General features: G+C 37.4%; 1 protein-coding gene across 1 annotated transcript in view; it reads left to right on the forward strand.

The window, feature by feature from the left end:
* Window positions 1-1,644, forward strand: part of LOC108493306 (mucin-5B-like) — a 2,181-nt gene extending 537 nt beyond the window's left edge. The window contains exons 2-4 of the mRNA XM_017806584.1: window positions 4-291; window positions 769-933; window positions 1,151-1,644. Coding sequence (XP_017662073.1) covers window positions 4-291; window positions 769-933; window positions 1,151-1,425 — 728 coding nt within the window. The 3' untranslated portion in view covers window positions 1,426-1,644. The remainder of the gene's footprint in view (window positions 1-3; window positions 292-768; window positions 934-1,150) is intronic.
* Window positions 1,645-13,844: the final 12,200 nt, after the last annotated feature.

Below are 13,844 nucleotides of genomic sequence, written 5' to 3' on the forward strand. Positions count from 1 at the left end.
CAGCCAGCACCTCCAGGACCACAGTGGGAAGCACCACAACACCCTCAGCCAAAACTGCTCCAGGAGAAACCTCCACTGTGGCAACTCAGGCTCCAACTTCTGCCACAACCGCTTCCACAACTCCCGAAGCAAAAATAAGAAGCACCACTGGCACCACAGCTGTCTCCACTACCACTGTTCCTCAGTCTGGAACCAGAAGCACCATAGGTGTTATTGAAATAGTTTCTTCTACTGTAGAAAGTGTGTCTACCACTGTTTTTCCCAGAACCTTTAGTTCCACAGTCAGTCCAGGTATGTCCTTGTCTACCTCTGTAAGGTGTATTTCCCAGTTTTTCTTTAGAACGACATTTGTGTCATGTTGGTCTTTGACTTCTACCCCTAAGTGAATCTGTGATTGTATGGTTCTGTCACCATATCTATTTCTTGAAACACATAAACGAATTTTTAATCAATCTGCCCCTCTGACTCTAGTATCTCTGTTAGAGAACTCAGCTTCGTAGTATTAATCCTTAATTTAGGGCAGAAAGTGGTGATATTGAAACTTTTGAAAACTTTAGAGCTAAATGTCCTAAGAGTTGCCAAATGCCACACAATATTCAATGTATAACTAAAAAATTTTCACAATCTCCACTTATGAATAGGTCAAGTATTTGAATGCAACAAAATGTTCACTCGTTTTGCTAGAATGCTGAAAAGACCTCTTGAATGTATTAAAATTCTTATATAAAATCCTGTGCTGCAAATTAAATTATTATTTGTATTTAACAGTTGCTACAACTGGTACATCACAATCAAGTCATATTACAACAAGCACTTCTGCAATATTCAGTTCTTCCACCAGCACATCTGTGACAACAGAAGCCAGTACCCATACTGCGTCCAGCAGAGTAACTCCATGCTTTTGTCATGTATTTGATACTTTATTTTCTCCTGGTAAGTGTGTTATTTTTTGGTTATAAAATTTTTTATAAGCAATATAAACCCTTAAGACACTATTCAAGTAAGGAATAGTGTCTTAACCACTCAAAATAATCTAAACATGGAACTTTTTATAGATGAACACACTTTATATTTTCACAGTATTTTCCTGGTTTTTCTCCCTAAGTATTTTCATTTGTCTTGTAATTTCTCCTCCAATTTTCCTCTACAGGCGAAGTGGTATACAACAGAACAGACAGAGCTGGCTGTAATTATTATGCACTTTGCAGCAAGGAATGCGAAATTGAGCCATTCCAGGGGCCATGTCCTTTGACAACTCCTGTCCCTTCAGTCGCTTCAACAACTACAACACAAGGCACCTCATCCACAGATCACATACTGTCTTCTGCCTCACCAACCACAGCAACATCCCTCACAACTTCAGCAGAAAGAAACTGTACTGACGTCAATCCTCCACGAAAGGTGGTTCCCCTCCTTACTTTCTAATATATCACTGTTGCAAAACCAGCACAATTTCTGTCCTCTAATAGCCAATTCAAATCAACCTCTAAGTATTTCAATAAGGAAGTTGGTTGTGTAACAAATGACCTGATAACACACAATTCTTTAACTTGGTATTACCAGGTTATTTTAAGTAATCTGTAGGTGGAAAAGCTCACTAAGACCATGGCAGACCATTTGTTTATAATAAAAGACATTTAAATGTCATAGAAATAAGCAGACTATGTATGAAAAGTAAAGTATATTTCTTTTTATGCAGAAGAAAATTGTTCTCAGCATTCCTGCTCTTAATAGTATGCTAAGAAAACTCTAATCTGAACTTCCCACCAATTTTGAGTCTATCTTAAGCTGAAACAAAACAACTAGGGCTAGAAAGAGCATTTGAGAATAAATCATTTACATACTTTCAGCCTGGAGAGAGCTGGATAAGTGAATGCCAGAAGTGTGTCTGTGACTCCCTCACTGCTACTGTGCAATGCCAGCCGCTCCCATGCCAAACAACAAAGGAAACAACTTGTGACCTAGGATTTGTCTCCATGGTTGTACTACCACAAAAAGACCCATGTTGTCCTGAATTTAAATGCCGTAAGTATTAAAAATACATATATAAACACCACACTACACGTTCCAATAAATTACATTTGCACTTCTGTTGATACCTAAGGAAGTTCTTCATGTATCACAATAATAGCAAAACCTTAAGTTGTTCTGTCTCAGTGAACACACATCAATTTTTGGCTAAATGTGCATTAGATCTTTATTTAAAAACGAAACGTTATTTTCAATTAACTTTGATGAAAGAATGGGTGGGATAGCAGGATAATACTTTGAACCTTCATGAAGTCTATATAGCTCAACTATCTCTGCATCTGTAATCATAAATGTTGTCAATGCATTTTTTTAAATGTTATTAATGTAACGTTGGAGCACATTAACATTAGCCCAGCTGCAGCTAAACTAAGATGCATAAACATAAGAATAGTACAGCAAAAAGCTTAACAATTAACTACAAGAGCAAGTAACAGGAAGCAATAATACAAAGTGAAGCGTTATCAGTAATTGAATTGCCAATGTATGAAAAAAAATAATTATACTTACAATGTCGTTGAATGCTCATGAAAATTTAAAAATCCTACAGCTATACAAGTTTATTTATATACATAAATTTTTATATACATATATGTGTGCAAAAGAATAAAAAGAAAAAAGTACCCATAAATTAAGCTTGAAACAGGAAAGTCAAAACAAAGGAACAGGCAAGTTTGAAGTGGTTCTGTGAAAGACACTCTTTTTCGACTCAGAGTCAGTATTCCATCCAACCACATTCTGAGAGGTCATAAAGAATCAGTAACTAAAGCATCTTTGAATATTATTGGACTGGACTTCTAAGGTTCAAAGAGGAAACAACTAATTTAATTTGAAGTGAATCAGATATTGAAAGGGCAAAAAAGGGATTTTTCATGAATAGCTTGAGTTTGAAGCCATTTCTCACCAACTCTTCTAGCTAATCTCAATGACGAAACTTTACTTAAACATCCACTACCTATGAGGTCTAAGCATGTAGGAGGATTGAATTCAAGTTTTCCATACTCTCTGTGTTACTAACAAAACTTGATAACATCTTGACTTCTCAGGAAGTCTCACAGTTTGAGTTTACTCTGGAATAATTTTTTGTTTTGTTTTTCAGAACCAGTACCTGATGTCTGTGTGATTAACGGTACATTGTACACGGTGAGAATATTATAGCATTGTATAGTATATTGCTGGAAGTGGAAAGTACATCCTTTCTACCAAAATAAGTCTTTGAGAAAGTTCTTTTCCCAGCACATGTGGGTTTTTTATCTCTCACCCTTAACTGGGAGTTTTTCAGTTTTTTTAATGTCAAAAACAAATTGATCCCAGAAATGTTCCACAACGTGTAGCAGAAAAGAAGAGTGTACTATTTTTAGTGCTGTACTTTCTTTTTTAAGCTCCCTCCTGCTTCTGGAACTAATGAATTTCCCAAACAATCTGATGAATAGCACAAACTCAATGAAATAAGCACAGAGAACCTTAAAAAAACAAAGCTAGCATTTTTGCTTTAATTGACACCCTAAACCTTTTTGCTAAAATTGGTATTTAGGTCACTAACTCAAAACTGAAGCATTAGCATTGGAGCCTTTGGGGATCCATTTCAAAAGACTAAAATCCATGTGTAAAGTTATACCTCTACTTATGTATATGCTTATTTTAATCTCCATTTTCAAATTACAACCACTGAACATGACTTATAGAGAAAAAATATTCTTAAATGGAGCATTGAAAAGCTGGGAAAATAATGAGACAGTATAAACTAGTCTTACCTTCATTTTATTAATTTACTCTTCTTTTTTACATTGCTTCATTTAGTTTCCTCTTACTGTGTGCTTTCCTGCAAGGCTTGAAGCCAAACAACTCTGTGTTCAAAGAGAGTTGAAGAACTCAGGAGCACTTGGATTTCAGCAATCTTAATGGTTCTCAGCAATGTGTTCAACTCTGCCTATACATTATATGGAAACTGTTGCCATTTGAATGTTGGGGTTTTTTTCTGTCTTCCAGGTTGGAAAGTCAGTAGTAATCAATTCATGTAAGAAATGTACCTGCAGTTCCGAGAAAGATCCAGTGACTAATGCTAACACTGTGCATTGTGAAACGGTTCAGTGTGAAACATCTTGCCCACTGGTGAGTTCAGATTCTCTAGGCTGCCCAGTCAGCCCTCAGTTACAGCACGACTAGAATTCTCCATCACCAATTCAACATACTTTCTTTTTCATCTCCTTATGAGTAGGGTTATCAATATATGACTGAGGAAGGAGAGTGCTGTGGGAAGTGTATCGAAGTAGCTTGCAAAGTCAAACTAAGTAACAACACTGTTCACGTACTCAATGTAAGTATTCCTTTCAATTTCAGATCTCTCTGTTAGCTGATATAACAGCTAAGAGTCAATTTATGTCCCTTACTAGTAAAAATATAATACTGAAATTACTCGGAAAACAACACACCAGCTTTCTGAACTGAACACTTACTTGGAACGACAAATTCTTGAAAAGTGTGGTTAATGGGGCAATGATTTCTAATTTGGGGTCTGAGTGTTCAGATCCAGGATTTAAACTTTCAAGTTAGCTGCAGTTTGCAGAATTTCATTTTTGCCACTTGAAAGAACTTCAGAAGCATCTAAGAACCTCTGAGGTATGAGAACTTAATTAGCTCCGACATACTTGATGACAATGAAAAAAACTTTTGCTTTTCTTATAAAATCTTAGGTTAATGAGATCCTGCCACTTGACCAATGCAGCCATTACAGATGTGAAAAAATCGAAGATCAGTTTGTTGCAGTCCAAAGTAAGAGAGTATGCCCTGACTACGAGCCCGGAGAGTGTGATCCTGTAAGTTTTAATCAATTCTTCACTGATTGAATGCAATTCAAAAGAGCAAGGAGGGACAAGGAAGAATACAACAAATTAGTTTCACTGAAGTTGCAGAAATGTCTTAAGAATGAAATTAGTCTTGTTGCAACATTAGTAATAAGAAAGGCTTAGTATTTTTTTATGAGGCTACAAGGATTCAAGACTTCTATGGTGAGGACAGCAAGTCATTCATTTTTTCATTCAGGGTTCATCACAGAGGAGCTTTCTGCCCAGTATCAATACTGCTAACTCATATTCTTACTCATGATTGTCATCCATGCACTAATACAAATCCTCCTTTACTTTTACAAAGGATGAAACAGAGACTACGTCCGATGGCTGCTGCAAAATATGTAAACGTAAGTAATGCTGTGTTTATGTGTTCTACTTAAAGAGGATTGTGTTCAACTTCTAACTATCTTTGAGTGGATGGAGGGATTCTTCACTCCCCGTTTTCACATATTCTATATACGAAGACCCTGTGTTTCACTATTTATTCAAAAGAAAAATGCAGATTTGTTTTCCTGATACTTAATACCACAAATCAAACCTGCAATGCTCAGGCCTCTGCATTATTTTCCAAAGACACTTTTAGAGCTGAAATCAAAGAATAATCTGAAAACTCCAGATACCTTACACAGCACCCACTCCCCACCCCATCACATACTGCCGATTCTCAATAATCAAACATCCTGCACTTTGAAACTGTTAGCATTCCTTTAGTTCTGAACTAGAGATTTGAAATATACTTTCCCCTCTTCTTTTTATGAAGCTGCAAAATGTAAGCCTTACAGCAAGAAAACTGTGATCCGCCATGCTGGCTGTGAGTCTTCTGAACCTGTTGAGCTGTCATATTGTGAAGGAAATTGTCCTGGCTACTCAGTGTAAGTTCTAAAGATTAATTTAACATCTCTGTGGCTTCATTTATACTTCATTGGTCTCTCACAGGGAGGCTCATGGGAGACCTTACTGCTCTCCACAACTACCTGAAAGGAGGTTGTAGTGAGATGAGGAGTTGCACCAGGGGAGCTTTAGATTGGATGTTAAGAAAAATTTCTGCACTGAAAGGGTTGTCAAGCATCAGAACAGGCTGCCCAGGGAAGTGATATTTAAAAGACATGCAGATGTGGCACTTCAGGACATGGTTTAGTGGTGGACTTGGCAGTACTGGGTTAATGGCTGGACTCGATCTGAAAGGTCTGTTCCAACCTACATGATTCTATGATCACAGAATAGCAACAAAGTTAATGTGTTTATATGATTCCATTGAATTGAATCAGATTCAATGGAAGCAAGAACAGTTTCACTACTGAAGAGACAAGTAATTAAAATCACATTCATAAGTGTGTCTGAGAGGGAGGAAAAGAGGATGTATAAAAAAACAAAAACCAAACCAAATACCCCCAAAAGAAAAGTCACTGAGCAGGTTCTGTGTGTCAATTTTTACTGAGATGTTTTTTTTTTTCCTGGTGGAACACAGGTATTCTCTTGAAGCAAACCAGATGCAACATGAGTGTGGCTGCTGCCAAGAGCTCAGCACCCAAACGAGAGAGGTGACCCTGACTTGCCAAAATGGAACAAGCATAAATTATAACTATGTATATGTGGAAAAATGCCAGTGTACGAATGGTTGCTCTTCACAAACCTCTGCATCACAAGACTCCCAAACACAACAATCTGAAGAATACGGCTCCCAATTGCAACAGGCTGCAGCATTTGTTTCCCAATGGCAAACCAGCACAAGTAATAAGATGTATCGTTGAAAAAAGAAAGCAGAGAACCCTAGGAAAGCTGAAATCATGTCTTCCCTAGAGTAACTTGCGCTCCTTCTTTAACAGATCTTATGTCAACTTCTGTTATCACCTTTTCTCATTTCTTACTTGTAAAAAAAAATAAAAAAAAAAGCAAATAATTACATTGTAGTGTTTGGATTTTTTTCAGTGATACAGTATTGAAGGGTAAAAACAAATGAGCGTGGAAAATACCTTGTGAAAATTAAATATGCAAACACATTTCTACTTGATCACAAAACTGTTATTTTCTGAAAAAAGAAAAGGATTAAGGGGTCTCTAAAAAATAAAACCAGAAAACGTTGCAGTTGCATTGTATTTCCTGTCCCTAGTGAAAGCTTTATAGCATAACATTTTTATAGATTTAATGGTCCTAACACATCACAGTGACAGGGACAAAGCTGTTTTCTTTTATTTGATTAATAAAACTTTCAGCATTTTTCAGTTTTGGTGACTGTCCAATACCCATCTTCATTATCTAAATGAGAGTCCAATGGCATCAGGAAGTTTTCTAAGTCAGATGAGTATGTGCTCTAGCAGCCTTTGGGAATGAAGACACTCTCAAAGCCCTTTTCTTGGATGATGTAAAACTCACTAACTCAGGTCTAAATAGCTCTTTCCACTGGCATAAAAGGTACAAAGATGAAAAACAACCCCTCTCATGTGCTGTGTTCTAGTTGCCAAGAGGGTGGGATAGCAGGTAGGTGTAGTAATAAATGAAGAGCTCCAGAAAGCAAGTATAAAAAAAAGAGGAAGGGAAAACAGTATTCATCACTACCATTTCATGCTTAGATCAAAAGGTATTTGACTGTAGAAATCAGCACTTGCTCCTTCAGCTGAAGAAACAAATCTATATACATACTAAAGTCAATGAATTTAGTAAAATCAGAAAATTCTTCTGCCTATAATTTTAACAATATTCAAAAACAAGTTCAGGATGTATTTTTAAACTGTGTGTTTGTTTCCTATGATCTAAAAGATTTTGAATGGATTTACGCTAAGGAGGAAACTGGCTGCCTGTTCCCCACAGTAGTCCAACCATGTTTACCTGGGCTGTTTGGAGCATTTACCTTATCAGTAGCTGTTACAATACAAAGCCTGAAATCTGCCCTGAAGGCTTGGCTGAAAAATAGACGAGGAGCTCTTTGATCAACTAGTTGCATATTTTTCGCATGCTTACTTAGAGGCAAAATTCAATCCCTGAATGAAATCAGTAGAGCCCTATCTATTGGCATGATCTGATACCATATTAGGATTAACCAGTGGGGAGAAGTAGATAGGGTTGTAAGCTTTGCATTAAGTCTTGCAGGGCATGATCAGCCATCAGAGATCAATTAATTATATTAGTACATAAAAGTATTTTTTAATTTTAAATTTCCAAATTAGAGGATGTAGGGACTACTTCTCAAAGCTGAACACCACATTATTTCCAGGTAGCTGATTGGTTGCCTATGAGTATAATTTGAAGATGCCATTGCAACACTCAGTGATTACTGCATTCATTAAAAATAAATAAATAAATAAAATTCAGCACCATAACTCACCATTTAGAAGAAATAATCTTGATTAGTGGAATTCTGGGGGTTTGGGTTGTTTGTTTTGGTTGGGTTCTTTTTGCTTTGAAAACCAGCCCACTGCAAAATGCTAGAAACCACTGAATTGTCTCTGCTCTAAAATACAGCTTCCAATTTTTTTTAAGAAAATCTATTTTTGTACTTTTTTTTCTCTCAGGCCTACACAGAAGAAAACACAAGGGATTTGCACTTTGAGTAAACAGGATTAGGAGAAAGCAATAATTTCAATTTCTCTTTTGAGTAAATGCTATACTGCAATTACAGTTTCAAGGAATCTCTGGTAATTACACGAAAGCAAAGAAATTAGCTAAAAAGGAAAACATGAAGACATACATTTGTTTGATATCAAGAAGATACCATTTATATTAAAATATGTCTACTTATTGTGTACTATATCAAGCTATTTTAACTTGAAATTATAAAATGCATGTATGTCTTAATTTTATAGGAAAATTTCCAAATATGTTAAATATACAATCATAGCATCAGAAAAATTCCTGTTACAGAACTACAGATTAATAGTATTTAAACCAAAAACCCAATATATAACATGAATCCTGAATGCTCTATAATCAGTAAGTGCTATCTTTTTATCCTACATTTACCATAATCAAATATACTGATGCTTCACTAAAAATTACCGCAGAAAAGTATTTACCCTTATCAGGAAACAGAACACTCCTTTTTCTATTCCACTAAGTAGACGATTGCAAGGACTACTGCATTAGGGAATGTTATGTAGCAATATGCACATGTATGGTGGAACTACCCACATAGTGATTTATTGATGTGTTGACATAATGTCTCTTAAACAAATCTGTTGACGGTACTAAGAATCTTATTAAATTGTTCATTATTGCTCATTGAATAAAATGTCCCATTGCAAATAAAATGATTTACAGGTTTTATCATCTGATAATCTTAAACTAGACAAATATGAAGGTTATGCTACTGCTCTGTAAAAGTCAGTGCCATTTGTGGAACTGTGGTGCTTAACCACACGAGAGATATTTGTTAAGTTTTAAACTAATATCAATAATATATAAACCCAGACTTCATTAGTTCATCAGCTAGAGGACAGAATTTAGTATCCCTGAACAAAATAAATTGGGTAACATACCTGTACAACATTCATAAGCAGGGCCCTTTACCTTCCAATCCAAATCGTGACCTGTGTTTCCTCTAGCCTTTCCAAACAAAATACCAACAACACTCAATCAGGTACTGGACTGGAAATATGCTAAATAGACTAAAATTAATTTGAAAGACTAAATGAAATCAATTACTCTGTAAACTGGGCAATAATAGCTCCAAATTATTTTGGTTAAAAAGAACAGTGGGGCCCTATTTATCAGATCCTTCCCTAAGTCTTAAGCATATGAAAAATTTGCATGATATAGAAATGATATAGAAATGCTAAACAAGATAAATACTTCTCCCTTTACATTGTTTATTTTTCTTTTTCATCTTTCAGTGCAACTTCTATTTCCTCTTCTTTTGTAACAGCACCACCAGGCAGTGATTTAAGGAGATATTTCATTGATTTTGGCTTTATTCACCTCTCTTCTTTCCCCTTTCCTCTAATGATATTTGATAGCACTTCCCGTAACTTTATGTCTAAGGAGTTTGATGTGTTCATTCATGTCACCCACTTGTCTCCCAACAAACATATGGAGTTACTGCATCGTTAATTTTACCACTACACACAGTGCAATTCCATCTCTTGAGAGCGGAGATTCTATTCTCTAATGTGCAATGCTTCCAGGCAATGAGTTATACCAGAAAGTTCTTAAGGATACTTTTAGATCTCCTGTTTTCACACTTTCATTTCCTAAGCCCCAAGATTATGTTGCCAACATGACAATAAATCACTGATTTGGCTTATTAGGCTCACCTATTAGTTACTGGTGCAGTATTTGAAGTACATAAAGTTCGCTTACCGTAATCCTGAAAACGAGGTATGTGCAAAAGGGTTTGCCTGATGGATGAGCATACAGAGCCCTGACATTTTCATGATTTTTGGGGATCTAGAACTTTATCATGAGCTGTCCACAAATTAAAGAATACTTCCTTTCTACAAGATGTCAAAAGGAACCATTGAAAGCTGGTGTGCTGACCTTCTTTAAAAGACCAATCATACTCCATTTGCTTTTGTTACAAAAATCATGGATGCACCAGTTCAGGATCTGAAAATTAAGATATTGCAGACCTTCAATCTGCTTTTACTTATCCTTCTTTCTAAAGCCTCCACCTTTTGCTTTCTAGAGAAGTAAAAGATTCTTAACTGGATGTTGCTTTCAGCAGAAAAGGACTAAGAATTTCTTTTGTATAAGCTTCATTCACCCCATCAAACCCAACTCACATAGTAACACAAAAAAAAATCATTTTTATTTAAAACAAAGAAGTGACAATCAAAGAAAAAAAAAAGCAGTGTTCTAACATGTAATATCGCAGCAACTTTTGTGGCTGCCTTTACAGAGATAGTCACAACACAGTCCTTACGGTCATGTTTCTGACAGCTGACTATACACAACACTAAGGAAGCATCTCTGCTTCTCCCAGTTGTTTTCACTGTTTTATTCCCCTCACTGGGGGGACCACCTTCAATATAAAAATACTCAGGCTCTCTAGCCTCTTGTACCCCAGTTTGTATGTATAACCAGGATTACTCCATCCCAGATGGGCAATCCTGAAGTTGCTCTTGCTAAAATTTCATACCCTTGGTGATTGCCGAGCTCTCTAGTCTATCCAGACCTCTGTAAGGCCTCTCTACCCTCAAGGGAGTCCACAGTACCTCCTAGTTTAGTATCATCAGCAAACCTACTTAATGTACTTTTTACTCCTGCATCCAGACCATTTATAAAAGCTTAAAACTGAGGCCTGAGGAGCCCCAACGGTGAATTGGTCATCAGCCTGATGTAGCCCCATTTGCAGTAACTCTTTGAGCTTGACCATCAGCCAACTGATAATCAATTGTATTGTGGATTTGTCAAGCTGTATGCCAGACTTTTTGTCCTGAAGGACGCTCTAGCACAGCTTTTGATACTGTCTCAAAGTACAAAAGTACTACATCTACTGTTTTCCCTTGGCCAACTAGATGGGCAACCTTGTCATGATAGGAAAGTGAGTCAGTTAAGCAGGACTTTCCCCTCATAAACTCATGTTGGCTGGGACAAAATGACTTCATGGTTTCTCAAGTGTTTTTTAATAACTCACTGAATAACCTTCTCCATAATTTTAATCGGCACTAAAGTGAGTCTGACAGGTCTGTAATTACCAGGGTCTTCTTTCTTTCCCTTCTTGAAATCTGGGACATTTGCCAGCTTCCAGTAGACTGGGACCTCTTCCAGATTCCCAAGACCACTGAAAAATAATGCAGAGAGGTTCCATGATAACAGGAGACATTCCACTACCCTGGGATGAATCCCATCAGGTCCCATAGACTGATGCACATCTAGCTGGAGCAGCAAGTCTCGAACAAGTTTAGTTGGCTGGGAGTTTATCATGGCCCCCAGGAACAGTATTCCAATGCAGGAGTCCGGGGGAGACAGAAACAGAGATGACATTAAATGTCTCCACTTTGTCAAGTGTGCTTGTGTATCTGACCCTGTTCAAGACCAGGCGGGCATCACAACTGGTCCAGTCCAGTGCCCCCCCAGACTGAACACCAGTTAACATCTGGGAAGCTAAAACCAGCCATAATGACAACAGCAGTTGATCTAGAGATAGCCCTTAGTTCCTTGTAGAACAATTCATTAGTGTCATCATCCTGACTGGGTGGTTAACAGTAGATTCCACAACATTTGCTCTATTTGCTTTCCCCTTCATGCTTACCTAGAGGCTCTCAACCCCTTGTCATTGCCAAGAGTAAGCGTTATACAACCCAATCTCCTCTACATACAGCACACTTCCCACTTCGCCTGCCTTGCCTGGCCCTCCTGAGGAGCCTGTAACTATCCATCATGGCACAGCACAGGACACATCCCACTGGATTTTGCTTAAGCCAGTGATGTCATAGCTCTGGGAGTGGCCCAACACTTCTAGCTCCTTCTGTTTGTTCCTTATGCTATGTGCATTAGCATATAATTCAAATGTGCTCCAGTGCACTCACACATCATGGCACGGTGTGAAGGACCTTGCTATCACTCCATCCCTCAAACACTGGAGTGTAGTCACCAGGCTTACCTCTAGCAAGCCTGGATTTATTCCTTTCCCCCTTCAATCTAGTTTAAAACTGTTTCAACAAGCTCAGCACCTCTGTGCAAAGATCCTTTTCTCCCTTTGAGACAGTTGTACCCCATCTGTTGCCAGCAGGCCTTGCATCATGTAAACCCACCTGTGATCAAAAAACCCCAAATTTTATGGTGATACCAGTCATGGAGCCAGATGATGGTTCTTGTTTCTTCCCTCATCATTCCCTGCAGCTGGAAGGATAAAGCAGAACGCTGCTCACGCTCCAGATCCCAGAGTAACCAGCTGTCCCAAGGCCCTGAAGTCTCTTTTGACAATTCTTGGCCTTCATACTGCAACTTCATTGCTGCCTACATAAAAAGCAATAATGCATAATAATCCAAAGGCTGTACTAGGGTTGAAAGTTTCCTTACTACATCTCTAACCCAGGCCCCAGGAAAGGTCTAAGAAGTGGGCCTGCTCCCCTCAGAAGAGGGTCTCCTATGAAAATAACTCATCTTTTTTTCTTTCTGGAAGCAGTTTTGATACAGTGCATAGGGCAACTTAACCTTGGTGACTTCTCCAACATAGATGAACCATCGACCTCATCACTGTTCACTTGCAGAGCCTTGTACCTATCACACAAGGGCACCTGAGAAGGTGTGGTAGTCACAGAGTGTGCCAGCCAGGAACCTGTCACTTTTATAACTACTTCGTGAATAATTTTAAAAATAGCATTAAGCATTTCAAATCAACCTGAATACTCCACATTAAGATGATTACTATTACAGAGATTATGAATTTAAGACAGAAAAACATTGTCCTGTGACAGTGTCAAGCTCCTGAATCTAATACATAAAGAAACATGGACAGCACAGACATGGAACATAAGGTTTTTCACTCACTATTTTGTAATTGGAGATAATTTTAAAATAAACTGAATCATCTTTCATTCTCTTTCAGTGATAAATGCATTAAACTTATAAAAGTTGTCCATTTGTATCTCGTCCACCTCACATACCAGAGTAATACACTTGATGTTTTAAAACCATGTTCTAAGTGAACTCTTTCAATACGTCAAACAGCAGTGCTTTCAGAGTTCTCCCACACATGGAAACACAGACGTAGCTAAGACCAATTTCAACCTACTTGCTTCCCATAAATTCACTTCTCCCAATTACATGCAAATTTTCCTTCAGAAGTTATGGTATAATATAAGTATAGTCTATTTGTTGTTACAAAATTAATTATGCTTTTTGGCAAAATAGTAAATACTTCTAAAATATACTGCTGTATGAAAATAGTTCAACGTGCATTTCTAACTAAGCTTCCTGAAGATGCAGAAGAGACAGTTCAAGTCTCCAGTAGGCTACAATTTAAAACTGCAGAGAAGATTGCTAAAATGGGGGTTTATTTTTCCTATTTATTCTAAGACAATACACATT

This window comes from Lepidothrix coronata, unplaced genomic scaffold (genome assembly GCF_001604755.1).
Source record: "Lepidothrix coronata isolate B3197 unplaced genomic scaffold, Lepidothrix_coronata-1.0 Scaffold1, whole genome shotgun sequence".
Lineage (NCBI taxonomy): Eukaryota > Metazoa > Chordata > Aves > Passeriformes > Pipridae > Lepidothrix > Lepidothrix coronata.